Consider the following 23,116-nt stretch of genomic DNA (forward strand, 5'->3'; position numbering starts at 1 on the left):
AGTCTGTCTGCGGTAGCCGTTAGAAACTAGCCATTGGAGGCTTAGTTAAAACCAGACGGACGTCCATCTTACTTGCTATGATGTGTTTCTGCAACTAGACGGACGTTCGTCTGGTTCAGATGATCGTTCGTCTGCAGCACAACAGCCAATCAAGTTTGGGCTTTGGATTTAGCTTGGGTTTTTGGTCTTTCTGGTCTTTTTGGTCAACCCTAAGCCTCATACACCTCCTACTATGTCATAGGCCAGTCAAGTGACATGATATGCTTATGATTGATTACAATTACATGTGAGTGCATATGGATAATTTCATCTAAGTCTTGATCATTGAAGTTTTTGAGTCTTCTTGTACTCCATTCTTTATGATCATCTTCATTAACATCTTAGCATGGTCATATTGACTTAGACTTTATGTCCATCTTGGCTTGGGCTTGAGCTTGGGCTTAAGCATATGGCTTTGAATTTGAATTGGTCCACTTGTCCTCATATTGAACTAAAACAACACAACTCAATATAGCCATTAGTAATTTATGTTTGTTATCATCAAAACCAATGGAGGCTGATGTGGCAAATGCTGACATGGCATTTTCCAACAAACCCTAAATTCATATCCTAAAAGCATATTGTTCTTCATTAAGGTTCTTATCCTATTTAATTCATTTGCTCTTTGTCATTTCCATAGGTGAGTTTGAGCTCTAAAAGGCTTTTTTGGTCGGAATTTAACAGACATGCATCCAATCCTCTTTATTGATTCAATGGACAAAACTCAAGACAATGAATGGAGAAACGAGTTTGTTAATAAAATGGTTAAAAGACTACATTCCATGCCTTGAGTTTTATTTGATGAATTAGTAAAGGGGATTGGATGCACGTCCATTAAACTTTGACGAGAGAAGCATCGCGGAGCTCAACCCCACCTATGAAGACAAGAGAGAGTAGATGAATTAAATAGAAAAATAACTTTCATGAAGAACAATATGCTTTTGGGGTATAAATCTAGGGTTGACGTAGTGTTTTCTAGCAATTCCATCAACAAGCAATTTTCCCAATTTGATGTGGTTGTGAAATCTCGACATAAATTGACTTATAGCCAAATTAAGAAACCCTAGATTTGCCAATTAGTTTTTCCTTTTTTAATTTTTTATAGGTGATTTCTGGCTTGGTGGTAGTGTTGGATGATTCCTAGCAAGGCGAATGAAGAAAATGGGTGAAGGATAAATCCCTTACCCACTTATATGGTTTTTAAGAATATAGTATTGGGGTATTTTTGTAAAATTATATTTATTAACTGTTAGGCAGCTGGCTTTTTAGTTCATTTTTAACTTTTAAAATTTGAATTGAACTAATGGTTACTCATGGTGTTAAAGACCTCTATAGCCAAATGTAAAGTTTTCCACTAAGAGAACCCAACATGTAATTTAGGCATAAAAGAACCCACACATAAAATTTTCTAAATATATATAAGAAAGAAGCGTGTATCAACTAATACATTGCAAGACATGGGGAACAATATGGAAAAAATAAAATTTAGATACATATCAACCACTATTGTATTATGGGCCTATGATACCAATGCATATTAGGCTCGATACAAAATTATACGAGCCAATACTTTAAACCTTGAGTCATTATCTTCTAGAAAAAGTTGTGTTTGAAGATCGTCAATGCAACCATATTTTTTAATATAAAAAAAATGCAATCACATGCCCATCATTTAATATAAGGATAAATATTATAAAAAAAAAATTAAACACAAAATAAGTAATACTAGAATAATCATGTTAACAATGTAGGATGTCATACTTACTAATTTTTATCTTTTGTTATTTTTTGGGCATCCGGGCCCACCACGCGACCCCAAGGGAGATATATAAAAAATATAAAGGGACCCCCCGGAAGTGGGCCTTTAACCGCTTTAGGAACCCATCATTGACATACTTACTAATTATCTATTGTTATCACGATTGATTAATTATTGACATCACATATTTTACTAATGAACTTCTCATTTTTTAAACAAACTAATGTAGATAAATTTTAAAGTCTCAAATGCATTACACTTTGATTACTCAAAAAAACAAAAAAGTACCACTATTATTGGGGTAAAATGATTGACCATTTACTATTATGCTGTAAATTATATGGCACCCACTTGAAAAATTACAAGTTATTTATAGTTAAGTTTTATTGTTAAATGGTTGGTAAAATTACTTAAATGTCCTTACATTTAATTAAATCATTTAAAAATTAAATTATCAATATGTCCTCTAGGAAGTGAAATGACGTTATTATCCCACATTTAATACCCTCTCATACTCAACCCTTAGGTGGGTGAAGGAATTTTATGTTCATCTATTTTCTACCTACAAGTTATCCACAATTAAGTTTGCTGTTAAATGGCTAGTAAAATTACTTAAATGTCCTTACCCTTATTTAAGTCATTTAAAATTCAAATTATTCAAATGCCCTCTAGGAAGTGAAATGATGTAATTACTTGCATTTAATATCCTCTCATACCCAACTCCTAGGTTGATGAAGGGATTTTCTGTTCACCAATTTTCTACCTACATTTGGCCGAAAACAACCCACCACTGCTGCAGAAAACCACACCACCCCTTCTAGGTACCCGTGACCACCAAAATAGGCTCACTGGGACAAAACCGGTTGTTCCAACCTATTAACAGCCCTACAAGCTACAGGTGATGCACTTGATTAGAATCAAGAAACAAGTTTCTGAAATGTTGGATTCCATTGCAACAGATTGCATCCATTTCTCATTTTTCTCTTCTTCTTTTCCAAACAAGCACATTGTTGCCGCTGGATTTCCTTAAACGTCATGTTAATGAAGGCGTCCACATGCTCGATTCATATCACCTTCATGTTAAAAACCACAGATAACAATCTTGTGTTGAAATTATAACAAAGTATTGATAGATTATCTATGGGTTTTTTTTTTCTTCTCAAAACCCTATTCAAAATCCATACAAGAACTAAAGTGGGATATAATATTCAAAAGAAGTGTGCATACCTCACACCAGACGTATTGAAAAAGATTAATCCAAATCTTGAATACTAAAACCTATAAAGTGACGAATCATTCTCCAATCTCCTCGTCTTCCTTTTCGTACATCTTTCTTGTGGAGAAAAAATAGAACAAAAAACTTAAGTATTGGAGGGACCCCATCATAGCTATTTATAATAGCAATCCCAAACCCTAGTCCACTTCTACAATGGATTGATTTGGCCCTTCTCAAACCTAATGGCAGTACATTGGCTCGATATGTTGAGACCCTCATCAATTATTATCCCCAGTAATTAATCCAAGACCACATATTATTTAGGATAACCCTAACAGTCTCCCACTTGGGCTAGATTATTACTCTGTTATGATAAAATGATGTGGCTATGGAATCTCCATCACAAAATTTGTCATTAATCATTGATCCAATTATTAAGTTCATCAATCTCGGACAATAGTAGAATATATGCCTCATCATACGACATATGTTTTTCTATGAGTCACAATAGAATTTTACTTACTAACTAAACCATAATGAGATAAACAAGGAATATCCAACAATTTTGATCATGTAAACAACATTATTTTTTGTAGATCCTTTGTCACACCCCTGAATATTGTCATATTCATGGGTTGCCTTGAACATTGTTACATTCAATAGTGAAACATACATGTAAGCCCAAGGCCATGGTTAATAACCAATCCATCAGTTATGGCTAAAAACCACATATAAACAACGGTAAAATCACCATTTCCAAAACATCATGACAACGGAACACAATTAAATGCATGCATGCATCAAAACATCTATAAGAAAAATAATTCCTACATTACTCCCACTAAGTTTCCTACTAAACATATCACACCCCACCCGTTGGTATCGGTCCCGCTTGACAACCCGTGAGTCCGATTCATAGTCACAAGATCCACAATTTACCATCAATGATAATAAATGCATGCGATAGAAATCAAGAGCAAGAATAACCCAAATAATTAAATAAAGGGAATTACATTAGTTCAATACTCAAAAAGCATGAATCAAAGAAGTAGGAATAAATAATATGTCCCAAAATTTATAGAGTTTAGTGGAAGCAAAAGTCAAATTAATTATGATTGTTTCTTTGTGTTCTCTCGCGGGCAATGATATTTTCTTCTAATTTTGCAATGAAGGAGCCATCCAGCTTTCCTTCACTGACTTTTCAAAATGATGCACTATCTATCTCCTCTTGCCATCAATGGGTACTATAAGCGCACTCCAAGCATCGGTGGCTTCATGATATACATCTCCATTTCCCATTGGCACCTCCATAACTTCTTTACAAGAGTCAGTCTAGTCACAAGGAATTTCTCCTGATCCAATGTACTCATATGTATAATATAATTCAATATACAAAAAGGAATGAGTTCTAACAAACTCAATAAGGAAACACATCTCACACATATATCAACATTGTATTAGGTAAACACATATATAAATGATGGTATGCCAGTGTATGGATGCAGCTATAAGCTAACTATGCAAGTCTCTAACTGAAAGACATGCTTTAAGATATAAAACCAGCTCTCCTCTGGGTAGGTCTAATCACTTTGACCCCTCACGGATTGGTTACCTCTATTGGGATCTTGAGCAAGGAGTTCAATCCTCATCAATCAACCATGGCTGAGGTTTAGGTCCACACTCTCTCACCATGACCATTGGTGTGAGTACTGACGCATGTCGGGGTTTCTAATCCAATGCAAGGTCATACAATGACATACTACATGTAGTTCAAATACTTTCCCTATAGCACCAACCAACTCGGTTCAATATCCTTCTTTACTTAGGAATGAGAATCCTCATGGGACTGGCTACCTCTATTGGACTCCATTCCCTAACCTTATGGCCATCCACATATTATTGGGGTTGATGCTCTCATGTCCCTCACGATTCTCGGCGAGTCCTTGGACGCCCACGAGCCCAACCCTATGATATGCAACCTTACTAATGCATAATCAATAGCGGACCACTGAATTTTCACACGGACTGGCTACCATTGTAGGATGAGACAGAGTCACATCACTGTCATCACAAGTCATTTGGCTTCAATACCTGTACCGAAAAGGTAGTAGCATGTACGGGTACCTAGCCATGCAATCTAGACCTCCTAGGTATGTCATCCAACAACTATGAAAGTGCTGGGGGCATCAGTAAGCATTGTCCCACACCACAACCCCTAATATCTCAAGCAATGGATACCCCAATATGGATACCCGCCACCATAGTTATATCACATCATCAACCACCATCATATAACTAAGCATTCAACATCGCATAACAATTGAAGTATAACCAATCATCATTCCCAACACATAATTTAACTATAACTCACGTGAACATACTGTTACAACAAGTTACAATAATGCAAATACATTCAATGATACAATAATTCAATATAAATCATGTCAACACATATATGCAAGAATGTATCATTACTTGTAGAATTGTAAAAGCTTACTAAAGTGTAGTTAGACCTCACCCACAACAATTCTAGAGAACTTTAGAGACTACCTAGAATAAGATTATAAAAATACATTAAGGACAAGAATCAAAATAGAGCATCAATTAACTTGATTGGCCTACCGTGACTCAGCCGATCGCTTATGGTGGTTGGTTGGATAATTGACCACCCTAAGTGATCACCACTATTCCAAACAACAACTCAAGTCAAAAATTTTGACTTTTAATTTTTCAATTTTAATTCAATTTTGGGATAATCTAAATCTGAATCTTGTCATTAAGGAGCTAACATCACCATCACAATCCAAAGCCCTAGAATTTTAATGATTCAATAACCACATCACTCATTTAATCAAATCAATCATTTATTCGGATGCAAGGATCCGTTTTCGGATATGATCTAATCAAGATCATTGATGGAAGGATAAAATCATTGCAAATAACTTACCACCAATCAAGGAGGATGGATTCACATCATTCAAAGAGATGAGGAAAGGATATAGAGGGCATGAGATCAACTTACCTCCGAAAGATTCGCTAAACTGACGAGGGATTGGATATTTCTTGCAAATCACTTTTCCTTCACCTTCCCACATGTGTTCTTTGACTCCTAACTGTCCACATCAGTAATACCAAATATAATAATGAGAGAAAATGTTGAGGTTACTTATTTATAGTGGACGGGAGCAAATTAGGGTTTAATTCCCACAAGCAAACCTGGGAGGTCGTTTGGGGTGGTTGGTTGATCAATCTCCCTCCCCCCCATTAGCTCCATCTTGGGGTGCTTTATTCAGCTGGTTGATCCCCAATACTAACCTAATCCTAAACAACATGGGGGGATGTTCTTACTTTGATCTCATACATCTTCAAACACAACTTGACTCTGACTGGTAAACCACTTTCCTAGTCCATCAAGGAATCTACGGGTTCTTCTTCGGATTCCTAGTAAGGCATGTTCTTCATTGGTGGAATCTAGATCCATGGACTCAAGGTATGGATCATGGACTTCAATTCAGATACTCCACAATTTATTCCGTCTGGATCTTCAGATATCTTGGTCCGCATTACGAATCCCGAGTTAGAAATGTGGGGGTTATTACAAAACAAACATAAATTTAATTAAAAACAAATGATAAGATTAATTAAACTGTCAAATTACAATAATATGAATGAATAAGTTCAATTATCAAAATATATAAAAACTACTAAAGGAAATAGATTTCATCTCGTTGATTACTCTTTCTTCTCATCCTTAGTGTCTTTCTTCTCTAGCCAAGATTTACGTGCATTACAGTCTCTTTTAAAATGTTATTTTTTATCACACCGACTCACACCGACAACTCATAATACTTCTATAGTTATTATTTTCATTGTTATAGGGATGATACTTGTTTTTTTTGAAAGAATTTTGTTTGTTTTCAACCAGATTTATAGTCTCAATTTTTGTCATTTTCTTGCCTTTTTCTTCTTGAGCACATATGGAAATGTGGTCTTTCATTGTCTTTTCCTTTGTTTGCACGTTGAGTAAAATTCTAAGAGTAGCGTATGACTTTGGAAGAAATTTGATAGCAAGATGTACTATAAATTCATCTTCAATTGTTGTCCCAAATTATTTTAATTTATTTGTTGTATAATACATCTTCAAAATATATTCTCTAACACTTCTTGTACCATCAAATGTAGATGAAGTCAACTTGGACATCAGTTTTCCTTTATCATCATTTTGTGACAACTCAAACATTGTTTTTATCTCTATAAGATATTCTAATGTAGTGTTATTCATTTCCACACTATCACACATGGATTTAGGGATGAATTTTTTTCATTATTATTCAATTTTTATTGTTGGTCGTCATCTATTCTTTATGTTTTAGCTTATCCTCAGGTGTACTTGCAGTGGTAAGACTAACGGACTTTGGCTCTTTAAGAGCCACATCATAGTCACGCAATCCTAATGTAACATTTAGTTCATCTACCCATATTTTATAGTTGTTCACAGAAAGAGCAGGGATTGTAGCCAAAGCAGTAGCTTGAGCAAACATCTTTAGGGAAAAATAAATGTTCAAATGAGCAACATAAGTGAAAGCACAACAAAGATATTCAAGCAATTATATCATAATTATACGAAATAAGAATAACATGTCACCCTTATATATATACATGTATGAAAAAACACATCATACCAAATATGCTAAAGACAAAAAACTTTAGCCAACTTGAACCAATCTAATAATATCTCAACATTTGGGTTAAATTACAAAGCCTTACATTTAATATTGCAAATATTACGTCATAACAATAACTTTCAAAATTTTCTTTCACCTTTGGGGTGATAAGAAACTCCTAGAGTATGCTTTTCAAAATATCTTAATGTATTAGCCTACTTTTAAAAAACGAATGCAACAATAATCTTCGAAAATTTCATTATTTTTTGGGTAAATGAAATTCCTTAAATTATTATTTATTCCCATTTGAGTGCATATATTATCATTATTTAGATGATATTATTTTTTTGGCAAATGTCACCAAATTTTTACTACTATGACAGATAATAAGAAAGTGGCGTGATGCCACTTCGGTGGATTACATCCCTCTTATTATTTTCATCCAAAATTTGTAATCGGAATACAAAAATACACACAATATATTAGTATAAAACACAATCAACTGAGGAGTTAATACACAATCAAAAAAATTATTAAAAAAAAAACTTATAAAATCTAAGAAATTAACTTATTTAATTATGAAATAATATTGTGACGCAAAAATATATTTCAGAAATGTTTCTATAGCACAAAAAACTATGCAAAAATGTTTCCATAACACTTTTGTTTTAGAAAATTTGTTTCTGTTTAACTATTTATAAAAGCAAAACTATAAATAAAACCAAACATATTTTTATTAATAATTTATAGATAAAAAATTTAAAGTAGAACCAAATTGATTTTATTTTAAATCTTTCTTTATCACCTATGGGTATAGTAGAATTATCAATGGAAAGGTGCCAGCAAAATTTCGACAAGTCTAGATAGAATATATGGCAGGTGCCAACGGATTGTTGATAGAATCTTTAACGTGTATTGGCTAGTCAACGCCGATTCTCTACTCAGTCATTGAATTTTATATATATTCTTTTAAAATCCAATAAAGAAATAACTTTTTGAATAACTTTCCTTCTTTAACACGTCAACTCATACAATTTTTTATTGATAAATATTAAAAAATATTTTTTAAATTATATTTTTAAAATGTAATATTTTAATATCTCCAAATGTTCAGTCACATATGTACGTATACAACTTCAACTAGCAATTATTGATAAAACTAGAATTTTTCACCATCAGCATTAAAAACTGAATGCAAATATTTTAATTCAAATTAAGAAACAATTGATCGAATTAATCAAACCGATTTCAAGTTCCAATGTAATGGTACCTTGAGAAACATGCATGATTATTCAATTCGCTAGGGTTTGTGGGGATAAACAAATTTATTCAAAATGAAAAACAGCTTTCTTCCTTACCAAGCTCTACTATAATAATTATATATAATAGTTTTATAGAGAAACTAGTCTGGGCTTAAATTTCATGAGATAATTCTAACCCCCTAAACTTTTAACACATTATCAAGGAGTTACCAACTCAAGGGGGCAAAAACAAAAAAAAAAGAACGGACAAATGCTGATTTTTTCCCGCTTACACTGTGTCTTTTCCAGCAAATTTCAATCGAGATAAAATAAATAAATTTAACCAAAATGAACAACATAATTGATCATAACTGAAAAAATAATCATATAATCAATGATTATAGTTTTTAGGGAAGACTCTGATACTAATTGTTTAATTATCTATACATTTTTCTCAAAACTCTAATAAAATTCATACGAGAACTATAATACAATATAATATTCAAAAGAATTAGTGTATAGTTCACACCAAACATATGTTGAAAAAAATTAATCAAAATCTTAAATACTAAAACCTATAAAGTGAACAAAAGACTTAAGTAATTAGAGGGACCCTATCATAGTTATTTATAATAGCAATTCCAAACCGTAGTCAACTTCTACAATGGATCGATTTGAACATTCTCAAACCCAATGGCAGTACATTAGCCAAATACATTGAGACCCCATCAATTATTAACCCTAATAATTAATCCATACCTACATATTATTTAAGATAACCTTAACAAGTATTTCACAAGAAGTTTCATAATTTATAAGTTAATGAGTAATGAAATTGACTCACCTTTCACAAATGCAATGCGATTAGAAAGCCAAAGATTCTTTTGGCTTTGGTTGTAACTCAATCCACAAAGTTGTTTTTCAAAATGTTAATCAATGTTATCAATTTACAGAATGGAGACAGCCTGCCCCAGATAATCAAACATCCATCTAACCTTCTCCGTTCGCCCATAAATGAGAGAAAAGTTCCAATCCCAATTAATGGATGAAACTCAAAGATGTGCATTTGGGAAGCATCACACCATGGTGAACAACATATATAAATCTTTTACTCCAAATAAATCAACAAAGCTAGTTTGACGTTTATCAAACTTGGTAATTTGTTGTCTCTAAAGAACTAGAAACCCCATCATAGTGACCTGCAATATAATGGCTATGGTAGCAAACAAAAATCCGATCTTCTTCACCAAATTGATTTTTAACAGTAGCAGTCGCATTGAGATGTTGAGGAGGTGGAGGCTAGAGCCTGTTGAATTTGGCTATTTGAGGAGGTGGAGGCAATCTGATCTGTCTTGTTTTCGCGTCTTTCCACTGTCTTTTTCTGAGGTTTAGTTTTAAGTCTGCCTTGTTTTCGGGAAAACATCATCTGTTGTACACAGTTAGCTGCTAGGTACAACAGTGCATTTAGATGCCAAATAATAGACTGAAAATCAAAAAAATTACAAGTCTATTTTGGACTTTTTAAATTTCAGCCTATTGTTTGGCATCTAAATGCATTGCTGTACTGTGCACAACAGATGATTTTTTTTTCCTTGTTTTCGCCTCTTTGTAAGGATTCGGCTAGAGACAGATATATGTTTTAAGGATTCATTTGCTTCCAAATTAATCTTTTGGTTGGGATTGAAAGAATTTGCTTATGGTTTTAAAGAGAGAGACAGAGACGTACTTCTAGTTTTAAAGAGAGAGACCAAAAATGTAAGTAGAAGATGGGTCCTATCTAAAGATTGGATAAGATCATTTTAAATGACTTAAATGGGGATAAGGGTATTTAAGTAATTTTATCCACCATTTAACAACAAAACTTAATTGTAGATAATTTGTAATTTTCCAAGTGAGTGTCACGTAATTTGTAATATAATATTCTTCCAAAAAAAAAATTGTAGTATAATAATGAGTGGCCAGTAGTTTCCCTCTAATAATAATAGATGTGGTGTAAAAAAAATTCTTTATTTAAAAAAAAAAAAAAAAAAAAAAGAATTCTAGAGCACTTGTCTATTCAAGTTCATCACTTGCAAGTGTACCTTCACAACCCAACTGAAAAGTACACTAAAATTGAAACACTAGAGGTTTCTACATCGATTCCTCATGTATGGAATTTAAGAGACTTAGAATCCTCGATTGTGAATTTTCCTTTGATTTCCATTTTTTTCTTTCTTTTTCTGAGATAAGACCGTTGATTTCCATTGGTTGTTCTCTGATGATAAAATGAGAGCATATACCAAAATAAAAAATAAAAAATAAGATGAGAGCCATTGAATGTTCTATGACTTTTATCCATTATTTATTTATTTATGAAATGCCCTGTCCATTAATTCCCTGGGGAGATCGTGACCTCATTTTATAGGAAAGAATAAAGACAGACAGGTTAAGATAGCCAAAAAAAATTTATAAACAAAAGAATAAAGACAAACAGGTTAAGATAGGAAAAGAAAATTTAAAAACAAGGAGGGTAAAAAAGGCAAAAAATGGAGACATGCACAACATAAATGGCGACACCCTAACGCCATTTTTCCCGCCGAAAATCTTGAAAGCGGTGTTTTCTCCTTGCATCATTGCGTGTAAAGCCTTGAACGGACAACGGCCATGGAAATCTGCACAAAAATGTTTTCATACGCCCGCCATGCTCACGACATCGCTTCACCTCTTCTTCCTTTTAAAGTGTGCCGTCCACTACCGCATCGTATCTTCTCCATTGTTACTAGTAAACAGACTAAATCTTACTCTTTCCCTGCTCATCTGCACCTTCCTTGTTCTTCTCCCTTTGTCTTCTTCTCTGCTTCATCAAGGTCTCTCTCATCGCACTCGTACATTGACACTGACAAGATGGGCTCCTTGTCTGCCACAGAAGAGCTATCCTTACGTTATCCTTTCGCTCGAAGGGACGAATCGATTGTGGACGATCATCATGGTGTTGAAATCTCTGATCCTTATCGATGGTACTAAATACTGTAATGGAAGAACATCTCTTGCTCATTGTGATGTATTGTAAGTTGGGAACAGCTTCATTTTTCCTTCTGGTTTGTTTTTTGTGGTTAGGCTTGAGGACCCAGATGCCGACGAAGTCAAAGATTTCGTCCAGAAGCAAGCTAGTCTGACTGAATCATTGCTTCAAACGTGTGATACTCGTGAGAAGATTCGCCAACAAATTACCAAATTATTTGATCATCCTCGATATGGTGCTCCGTTTAAGCGAGGGAATAAGTATTTTTACTCTCATAACACAGGGCTTCAACCACAATATATCCTCTATGTGCAGGTTGGCTGCTCAAGCACAGGAGTTGTTAGGGGAAATGGGTCAATGGGTGTGGTGGGAAGCACTCTTTTTTGTCATTCTCATTTAGGATTTCTTCTTTCAGGATAGTTTGGATGGCAAAGCAGAAGTATTGCTTGACCCAAATGGGCTTAGTGACGATGGAACAGTTGCTCTTAATGTGTATGCTGTCAGTGAGGATGCCAAGTACCTGGCTTATGGGCTTAGCTCCAGCGGCAGTGATTGGGTGACGATTAAAGTTATGCGGATCGAGGACAAGACTGTGGAGCCTGATACTCTGTCGTGGGTGAGCATTATGACTTATCAATCCCCAAGTATCACCTAAGTACATGTAATTCAAAGACTGAAGATGAGATTTTTGCTGGTGGGTTTGCAGTTTGCACTAGATGTTTTTAACACTTTTTAAACTTGTCCCAGGTTAAGTTTTCATCTATTAGTTGGACACACGATAGCAAAGGTTTCTTCTACAGCCGCTATCCAGCTCCCAAGTGAGTTGTGCTTCTATTTTAGTACTCATGCTAAGAAGCTCAGATTGTTCTTACTGTTTTAGGATTTATGGCTCTGCAAGAATAATGTGTACCGTGTTGTAGGGAAGGAGAGCAAATAGATGCTGGAACCGAAACAAATGTCAACCTTAACCATGAGCTCTACTATCATTTCTTGGGTACAGACCAATCCCAAGATGTTTTGTGTTGGAAGGATCCTCAAAACCCAAAATATATGTTCGAAGCTCGAGTAATGGACGATGGGAAGGTAACATTCCAATTTTCTGGCGCCACTCTACATTAGTTTATTGTGTAATCTTGTGGTTTATAGGGTGGAGTACTTATTTGTCGAGGCAATAGTGATTTGATTGCTTTCTTATCGCCTGTATCAAAGTAGCCTGGAAAATTGACGGGTTTTTTTGGTACAGAGGAGGATAAATTGCTACCGTTGTCATCTTGAAATTTCATTTTCGAAATGGTCCTTATTTTTGCCTTGCCGTTTGGGGGAAATTTATGCAACCAGAGCAAGTCCACCTACACAGCTTCTTCCATTTATCACTAGAGGGAAAATAATGTTATTTCCCCCAACCCGAAGACTTGGTTTTCTGGTTTCTGTACTGTAGATACAGAGACTGCATGATGGGTTATATAAAATGAAATGATCAAGTCTAATTGCTTACCATCAACAATTGAAGCTGCCTTATGTGATTTCTTGGAAATCATACACAACCATAATTTTACCTGAAGATTGCAGAAATTTGGTGTACTGATTCTCCATTTTGACTTAATAATATGTTTTACTTTGCAGTTTGTTCTTCTATACATTGAGGAGGGCTGTGATCCTGTCAACAAACTTTACTACTGTGACTTGTCTTTGCAACCTAGAGGGCTTGAAGGTTTTAAGGAGAGAGATGAAATGCTCCCTTTTGCTAAACTTATTGACAATTTTGAAGCAAGTTATCGAGCTGTTGCAAATGATGGCACCATATTCACCTTTCTGACGAATAAAGAAGCTCCCAAATATAAGTTGGTCCGAGTGGATCTGAGGGAACCGACCATTTGGACTGATATCCTCGAAGAATCTGAGAGAGATGTGCTTCAATCAGCGTGTGCTGTTAATGGTAACCAAATTCTGGTCAGTTACTTGAGTGATGTCAAGTATGTTCTGCAGGTGAGAGAGTTGGAAACTGGATCATTGGTACATCATTTGCCAATTGATATTGGCACAGTTTTTGGGATTACTGGTAGGCGTAAAGACTCTGAAGTTTTTATTGGATTCACTAGCTTCCTCACTCCTGGTATTATTTATCGATGCAACTTAAAGACTGAGGTTCCAGAGATGAAAATATTTAGAGAAATTGTGGTCCCAGGATTTGATCGTTCGGAGTTTCGAGTTAATCAGGTACATTGAATGTGCTATTCACATCTTGATGATTATTAACTAGTGCACCCCCCCCCCCCCCCCCCACACACACCTCTCTTTTTCATGTTTTGGGAGAGGCTAATTCATCTAGTGCACTCTTTTGGTTGATGAATGATAAGAACTTATTAGAGAACTGGCTTTATAGATGATAAATAATTAGAAAGGAGCTAAGTATCTAAGCAGTCATTGCACTGAGGAACAATAAGAACCTGTCATAAACTTTCTGGTCTTGTAGAGAATAGATAATTAGAAGGTACATGGTACCAATGCCACAGATTATCATGCTCCATGGCATTCTGTGAAGGGCCATCTTACTATTCCAAGAAATGAAAGAACTCATGGTCTGCAGTCTACCAAGTGATGCTAAATTGAAGGCATATTTAATAAAGAAGAAGCCCATTGGGTCAGGCTCATCAAAGGCCTAAAGCTATCACCCAAATCAGCCATGGCTTTCATGGTTAGGACTATTTTAGTGGGTTAAAGTTAGCCACTTAGCCCACATATTTTTCTCTTCATAGTTTAAACCCAAGCCCAAGTCTAGTTTTTGAAAAGTCAATAAAAGGGGCTGTGGTTTAAAAATAAAAGAACTCATTGTTAAAGGAGTTTTCCTTTGTCAAGAGTTAGGTAGCAATTGAGTTATTAATAGACTTATTTAATTAAGAGACTTATGTAAGAGGTGAAGACACAACTCATCAATTGAAATCAAACTGCTTTGTAGCATTCATTCTCTGTGGAGAGTCCTTGTGTTTGATCAAGGTAGATTGGTGTTCGATCCAATCGATCCACCTTGCGGTGTGAAGCCCGGGTGTTACATTGTTATTCTTAATTCCCTTATGTTGTCCTTTGAATTTCTTCATCATAGTTCTGCCCCTGTTTTGAAGATCTATTCAGCCCATATTGTTATGCTATTATCCTTATAATGCCACTCTAGTTTCAGCCCTCGTTCACATCTGAATTCTATTTCATCTTAAAGTCGATCAAATCTGAAATTGATTCCTTGGGAAAGGTCCTATTTGGCTGTTATTTTGATCAATCAAATACAATACTACATTACCAAGGAATCTGGTTAACTCTAATATAAATTCTTCAGATTCTATAATTTGTCTCTTTCAGTATGCTTGTAAGACGGATCTTACGTTTGCTCATAGGTAGCTTGGGTGTTTTTCTTTTTCCAATATGGGACTTTCATTTTGGTGTACTTAATGTTGTGGAGCTTTGTGTTGAGAAGTTGGAGTGAAGGCTGGTTGATGGCCCATTTCTGGCCTTTCTAGAATGGGTTGTCTGCCATGAATTTTTGGGTTTCTAAAGCTCTGCTTCATCCTGTTGGAGATCTCCTTTTAATAACTCTTCTTGCGGACACGCAGGGAGAAATCTTAACCAGTGAGATTGATGTCGCCTCAATAGGATTGAAGGTCAAGTATTTGGAAGTAGGGTTCTTAGGTTTCAGATTAGGATGAAACCTGGTTATACTGTGCGAGAAGTTGAGACTCGAGAGAAGGGTTCAATCCCCAATTTTGGATGGTTGAGTCTCAATTCCTAAAATTATGGACTAAAGCGTCTGGGAGTTGGGGGCTGGGTTTTGGATCTAGTCTAGGGACTGTGATGGAGATATCCTCAAAATATTTATGAGTCCTGGTGACTAGAATGGCTGGAAAGTTAAATTTCAGGGGTTCGGGGTTTTAGAAGCCGTTATGGTTTTAATGGATAAATGAAGCTCTAACAAGGATCGAAGTGGATCGGGTGATTCTAGTTGGAATTTGTGGCCTGAACTGATGGCTATATATTTTGGAATTTAAGTTGAACATTTTTATTCAGAAAAAGGGGAAATTTTATGGATTTTTATTTGCAGCAGCCGCTGTTGGCTGCTGCCAACAGTGGTGATTGTGACACGTAATCAAAATAAGATCAAACAGTTGAGAATCAAATGGCGGGGGTTTACTTATAAATATTAGTTTTTATTTTTGCATTTTAAGGGTTTAAAGTTTTACTAATTTACAAAATCAGACCCCTCATTTACCTGACTCCCAAATCCGTCTCCTCTCCTCTTCACACCTTAAAATCCTATTAGCAACAACCTTTTGGGTTTCATTGGAGAAAGGAGGTTGAGCGGAGGAGATGGAGAACAAGTCGAAGCTATGGAGTTTCAAGGGGAAGAATTATCTGAACTCTGTTTCGGAAACCAGCATTAGAAGCATGCTCGGCAAGCTCCATTGAGAAGGGTTGGTGCTTTGCTTCAATTGGAGATGAAATTCTCCGAGACATCCTCTCGAGGTTACCAGCCTCGTCCTTCACGTCTTCTGCCTGCATTAGCTGCTCCTAGAACCGTCTCTGCAACCAAATCCTCTCTTTCACCCCAAGCTCCTATATGCTCTCTCACTTAACGCCCTTCTCGAGGTATATGTTCTAATTTGAAAATATTAATTGCCTTAGCATTCCTGATGTTCACATCGTCTTGTGAGGAACCTTCATCGGTTCTCTCTCTCTCGCAGACACTCATTCGATCCTTTTTATTCTTATTTTAGGTTGTTGTAAAAGAAGTTATCGATAAAGTTCTAGCAAAGCCGATTCGACCCCATTTTCCAATTGTGATTTCTAATTTAATGATCTTAGGAAGGGCAAAAATGAAAAAAGAAGAAAATAAACCCTTCTTGATCCGTTGATTTTAACTTTGAATTTGTTTTGGACACCTACCTAGTACAAAATGTCGATCAAATCTACCAAGCCTTAGCTTTTAAGTCTCGTGTCCCTAGGCTTTTGCCATTCATATCTGTGTGGGTTGCTATTGTTGTTGCCTTGGAATATTCATCAGGTTTTGCAACACTTTGGCCAGTTTCCATTCTTGAGGCGCGGTAAGATTCTTCATTTACTCTTTCTTCCACCATGGGGATCTCCAGTTCTATGAGAAAATCTGAAACGTATTTCTCCCTCCGATTTCTAATGAATTTGACAGTTGAATTCTTTTTCACATTGGGGCTTCTTCTTTTTTAAACATCTCCTCTGCTCAACCTCCTTTCTCCAATGAAACCCAGACTGGTTGTTGCTAATAGGATTTTCAGGAGTGAAAAGGAGAGGAGACGGATTTGGGAGTCGGGTAAATAAGGGGTCTGACTTGAAACCCAGACCAGTTGTTTCTCCAATTCTCGTTCTCAATCTGGTACTTGTTTTCTGGGCCCATAGTCTAGGTCCTTTACCAAATAAATCTTTAGAACAAAGGCCCAACACTGACATCTCTCAAACCTAGGTTAATTCCAAGGGAAAATAACTCAATTTGGTGCTGGATCTGCATATAAGAGATCCCCATACTGTCTTTTTATCCTTCAACAAGCATCTGATCGGATGCTTCAAATAAGTTACAATTTGCTGCCTTTGTGGTCAAGGTTTCATTGAGTTATACCATAAGTGTTGGTGTAGAATATCATTTTCCTTTTTTTCTCCACCACTACTTTTCTTCATCATAAAAAGAATCTCTCACTCTCATTTCCCACTTTTTTCTTCATGGGTCTATTCTCTTTTATCATCAGCATCATATTTATTCTTTCTGATTAAATTTTTGTTCCAGGTTTTTGTGGCTAGCAAGGATGGTACAAAGATACCTATGTTCATTGTGTCCAAGAAGAACATTCGTCTGGATGGATTGAATCCATGCTTGCTGTATGGTTATGGTGGATTTAACGTTAGCCTTACACCAGTGTTCACTGTCAATCGCATCGTTCTTTCTAGGCATTTAGGTGCTGTCTTTTGTGTTGCAAACATCCGTGGTGGTGGCGAGTATGGAGAAGAGTGGCATAAAGCGGGATCACTTGGAAAAAAGCAAAACTGCTTTGATGATTTTATTTCTGCTGCAGAATTTCTTGTGTCAGCAGGTTATACCCAGCCCAAAAAGCTGTGCATTGAAGGCGGAAGCAATGGTGGTCTTCTTGTTGCAGCTTGCATAAATCAGGTATGGACCTCTCAAGGATGACACGATTGCTGTCCATTCTTTGCACTTATGTGATACATAAGGAAAAGTCATCACTGAAATTGCCAAATTTTGTGTGGCAGCGACCAGATCTTTTTGGCTGTGCTTTAGCTCATGTTGGCGTCATGGATATGCTGCGATTTCACAAGTTCACTATAGGTTGGGTTACTCTTATTTTCATTGCTCTGTCTCCCTCTCTGTCTCTCCAATTGTTTGGTACTTACTGGCGAGTTACCTGTCGTTTTTTAGGCCATGCTTGGACTTCTGATTATGGTTGTTCAGAGAAGGAGGAAGAATTCCACTGGCTTATCAAGTAAGGAACCTTTTGTGGAAATTTTTTCTAGTCTTGGATGCCAATATTCATTGGTTTGATAGTATTCTATATCTGAGTTCTAAATTCTTGATAAATATTAAACTCTGTTGTTCCATATTATAATCCAGGGCTTATGAAATTCGTAGTCTCATATTTGTGAGACCAAAAACAATGAGTGGCATAAAGGAGGAAGGGGAATTGGGCAACTTAATATGTCTTTCAAACTGTAACCTGTGCTCATATCACTCTCAACCCCCCACCCCCCACCAAAAAAAACGAAAAGAAAAGAGGAAAAGTCAAGATGGAATCTCTTGACTGCACAGTTGAAGAAACTTTTTCAGTGTATAGTGTAGTTCTTTACCTGGCCATGGGAGGCCTCCCTAACATACCATCGAGGCAATATGAAGGGCTGACAGCTCCAATATGATGGTTGCAGAGAAAGGTTTACCCTCTGTATGCTGCACGTATTGCGCACTGCGAATCGTCCAAAGTTGGCTTTCCAATCATTTGCTGATGCTTTGTATCAGCATTTTTCCATTTAGGCTGATACCATATTGCTTGATGACTGGAACAACATACATAAAACAATTGAATGCTGCGTTATGGCAGATAAATAGGACTATGGCAGCCTTATATTTAGGGGCACAAATCTAGTTTCTCCTAACAGTACTTTCAGTATACCATTGTTAGTACAAGGAGTAATTTCTAATAAATGTATGGATGTACTTCATCTTGAAAGTTTTAGTTTCGGAACATTCCTTCTGTTGTCATTTTATGTGATCCATATTGTCATCCTATGAAATTAGAGGGGCACAACTATGACCTTTGTTTTAAATAACCAAGATAGGAAAAGAAAAGTTGAGCTTGGAAATGTATGATTCTCTTTTTTTTGTAACCCATTTAATTGTTCTCTTGTACTGAAGTCTTTATCCTGTAAGCTATTTAAACCTTTGGATGTGTAAGGCTTAGTGTGATTGTTCCTCTGTCAGAATCTGTAACATTATGAGCTGAGTGCACTTTTACCCTCTGTATGATATAATTCATAATTTCCAATTGTCTTTCTTCTAACCTGGCTAATGGTTATCAAGTACTGAAATTTTCACTATGTGAACTATTGAGACCTTTTGATGTGTATGATTTAATGTTATTGTTCCTTTCTCAGGTACTCCCCCCTTCATAATGTCAAAAGACCATGGGAAAAACTGCAAGATAAGACATGTCAGTACCCATCTACCATGCTTTTGACAGCAGACCATGATGATCGTGTTGTGCCATTACACTCATTGAAGTTATTGGCAGTAAGTTCTCCATTATCATAGCAGCTTTGTCACTGCTATATTTGGTTCCGCTATACATATGTGGAAGTCAAGTTTGCATTTCTTCATGTCCTCACACTTTCTCATCTTATTTGCCTTCTTTTCGATATCAGACTTTGCAGTATATCCTCTGCACAAGCTTGGAGAAAAGTCCCCAAATCAACCCAATTGTTGGTCGCATTGACTGCAAAGCTGGACATGGGGCTGGACGGCCAACCCAGAAATTGGTAACCGATTTGCACCAAATTAAAATTTGAAATAATGGGTAGTTCAAAGTTGGACATGATGAGTATTGGGTTTGGTTCTTAACTGCAGATTGATGAAGCTGCTGACCGCTATAGTTTCATGGCTAAGATGTTGGGCGTGTCCTGGATTCACTAAATGCCTGGGCATAGAAGGAACATTAAGATGCTCACAGGGATACACCAAAGGCATATTCTCTGTACTGCATGGTTGGAAACCCACTGGTTCTTGTTTATTTAAAACTTAGGAACAAGAAATCGAAATGCTGTACCATATCTTTTATCTTTTTCTTGGTCGAAGAAAAAAAAAGAAAAAAAGAAAAAGAAAAAGAAAAAAAGATATGGGAGAGCATTTCATACCATACATAAGATGAAGTGCTTTTTTTGTGTGTGTGTGTGTGAGAGAGGGAGGAGTTGAGTTACATTGAAGCCTTACAATATTTAAGTTGGCCTGCACTTGTAAATGCTGAAATGTTGACCTTAGGTTACATTTGTTTCCATGTAAAATATTGTATGTATAACTTTTCCTTGGAATATATGGGCAAGGAAATTTTACTTACTTGACATTTTCAGGCAGCTTCAATGGTGGCTTAGGCGTTTCTTGCCCCTTACAGTCTTCAACAACCCCCTTACCAAGTCACTTATCTCAAGGAATTTAGTACTCACTAAACCTGTCATCAACCCAAAGGGCAACAGAAGCATGGTTGAAAAATATAGTTTGAGACCTGATCGACCAAACTCTCTCCAAGAAAATGGGAACTCAAGTTTGAGCATGAATTTTTTCCGATATGGCTCCTTCCCTGCAAACCTAATTTATCTGTAGAATTCACAATCCAATGATGATACCCATAAAAGGAAATTGATATCCACACCCTTTGATGGGAAAGTGAGAAAATTTTGCTCATCATCAAGTGTTAATCAAGCATTAAAGATAAAGCAATTCAGAATACAATCTTTGATCATCACTTTACTGGCTGAATACTTGGTATGAAGAAATAGGTAGCTGCAAAAGGATAGGAGAGGTAGGGATGGCAGAGGGAGAGAGGGGATGAGAAACTTAGTTGGATCAGCTGTCTACATGGTTTACCAGTTAAGGTGTTATTCATTGTATTATGATTGTAGAGGCATCTTTTTGTGACGTTTGATTCTTTCTTGATGCCATTATTTTTGTTAGTGCACCTTTTTATGTTTGTCTCTTCATAGTGTTGTTTTGCTCATCCAAGCACGATAAAACAACTTACATGCATAATTAATCAAAGGAATTAACAAGATTGTCTCCAAGGAGATTATGTTGCCTTTCTTTTCATCATTTTAAAATCCCATAGATATATAACCTGTCAAAATGTTATAAATATGCGAAGGCAATACCTCTACAACCCTTGCAGGAAATAGAAATTGTTCCTCACTGGGAAGTAGTAATGTCTCTGCAAGTTAGTGACTAGAATAGCTTTTGCCCATAGGTAAGCTTGTTTTGATAAAATGTACTCTAATCTTATCACTGTAATCCCCATCAATGCTGTTGTGATGCAGCCATGGAAAATCAGAACCATAGTTCATATCCGGAGTAGACTCCAGGAGTTATATTGAAAACAGTAAAGTGATTCAGGGTGCATAGACTCAATTAATTGAGGAGTTTCACATAGTGAGTTTGTTTGGAACCCAGGAACAAACCCAACACATGGATACATCATCACAGAGGTTGCCAATTGAAATCAGTTATCCTGGTTCATGACCAAAAATCTGGGGTCCTGTTTCTTGTTCTGTGTGTTTACCTCGAAAGGAGGGGGATGTTCTTTTCTTGAAGCTTTTAGCCATATCTGGAAAGAATCAGTGAAGCCAAGATCCAAGGACAGAAAGTCTGTCTCTCCCTCTCCCTCTCTCTCTCTCTCTCTCTCTCTTCATCCCCCCTTTCCCCCAATTTTTATTTATTACTTTATCTTTATTATTACTATTTTTTTTCTTCCAGCAAGTGACTGGTTCTTTTACTCTTAACAGATTATAAAGTAAGAAGAGAAAGAGTATGGCCAATGGGCACGAGGTAGAGAAAAGAGTCCTTGAATTGGATAGCTCCCAAGGAGAACACTTATGAAGACAATAAATATAGTTACTTGAGGAATCATGGTTGTGGAGGCATCTATAATCATCAAGAAATAATCACAATGTATGCATTAGCACCCAGAATGAATGTTCTAACAGGAAATTTTATGATGGGAGCCAACGTAATCATGATATATGAATAAGCAATACACCCAAAAAGAAGGCCTGAATAAGAAATTCTCTCACACGAACCAACATCTGCACAATTTCCTTTAGATTGCAGTATTTTTTGAAACATCCTCCAATAAAGCACTAAAAAGACAGTCCTTCAAGCTTTGTTTTCTCCTCCAATAAAGCACTAAAAAGACAGTCCTCCAAGCTCTATTTGGTGCAGCATTTTCTCTATCCCAAAGCCACTATCTGCTCCATGGAAGCCCTTTTCTGTGTTTTCCTCTGAAAGGGATAGAAATCCTCCCAATTTCTCCATCTGCTGGGAAAATGCACAATTCCATCTAGGTCAATTGGGTCTATTCTCAACTTCTCCAATTTGACTCCTTTTGGACTATCTCCTTCTCTCCTATCCCCTCTTAGTAAACTCCTCCTCAGGCCTCTTGCTCTCCTTTTATTTCTATTCAATCACAGACAGTACCACCACCACCTCCTTTTGGCCTGACCCTTAGCACCCTCTGAAGATCCTGTATACCCTCTTTGGTTCCTACTTTGTGTACAGTTCTTGCATCCCTATGTCCATCCTCCTTGCTGACTTCATCTCTAATGGTGCTTGGTTCCCCCGTTCCCCTCCCTGAAGGGCTCACCAAGTTCCCCCCCCTCCATCTCTTTCCTCACGCGCACTATTTGGCTGCCTGCCTACAACATCTGGTACCTTCTCTACCTCCTCAGCTTGGAACCTCTTTAGCTCCCCTGGTCAAACCATCCCTTGGGCCCCTATGGTTTGGTTCAAAGGCTATATTTCTTGTCATGCCTCCACTGCTTTGAGAACCTTTAACCTTTACCTCCAACCCAATCTTTCCTCATCCATAACCACATCCTGTCTCTTCTTTGCATCCCTTTTAAATACTTTGTATGTATTGT

At 36.4% G+C, this 23,116-nt stretch overlaps 1 protein-coding gene across 1 annotated transcript; it reads left to right on the plus strand.

The window, feature by feature from the left end:
* The first annotated feature begins 11,508 nt into the window (after nt 1-11,508).
* Nucleotides 11,509-20,545, plus strand: LOC149015441 (uncharacterized). The gene is made up of 12 exons (XM_089155754.1): nt 11,509-11,915; nt 12,016-12,235; nt 12,336-12,536; nt 12,668-12,738; nt 12,841-13,003; nt 13,544-14,137; nt 17,718-18,098; nt 18,200-18,275; nt 18,366-18,429; nt 19,592-19,727; nt 19,859-19,972; nt 20,061-20,545. Exons 1-12 carry the CDS (start codon nt 11,563-11,565, stop codon nt 20,124-20,126), a joined length of 2,439 nt encoding a protein of 812 aa, XP_089011880.1. The 5' UTR covers nt 11,509-11,562; the 3' UTR covers nt 20,127-20,545.
* Nucleotides 20,546-23,116: the final 2,571 nt, after the last annotated feature.

Source organism: Hakea prostrata, chromosome 5, assembly GCF_041222555.1.
Source record: "Hakea prostrata isolate BN-2017 chromosome 5, UWA_Hpros_2, whole genome shotgun sequence".
NCBI lineage: Eukaryota > Viridiplantae > Streptophyta > Magnoliopsida > Proteales > Proteaceae > Hakea > Hakea prostrata.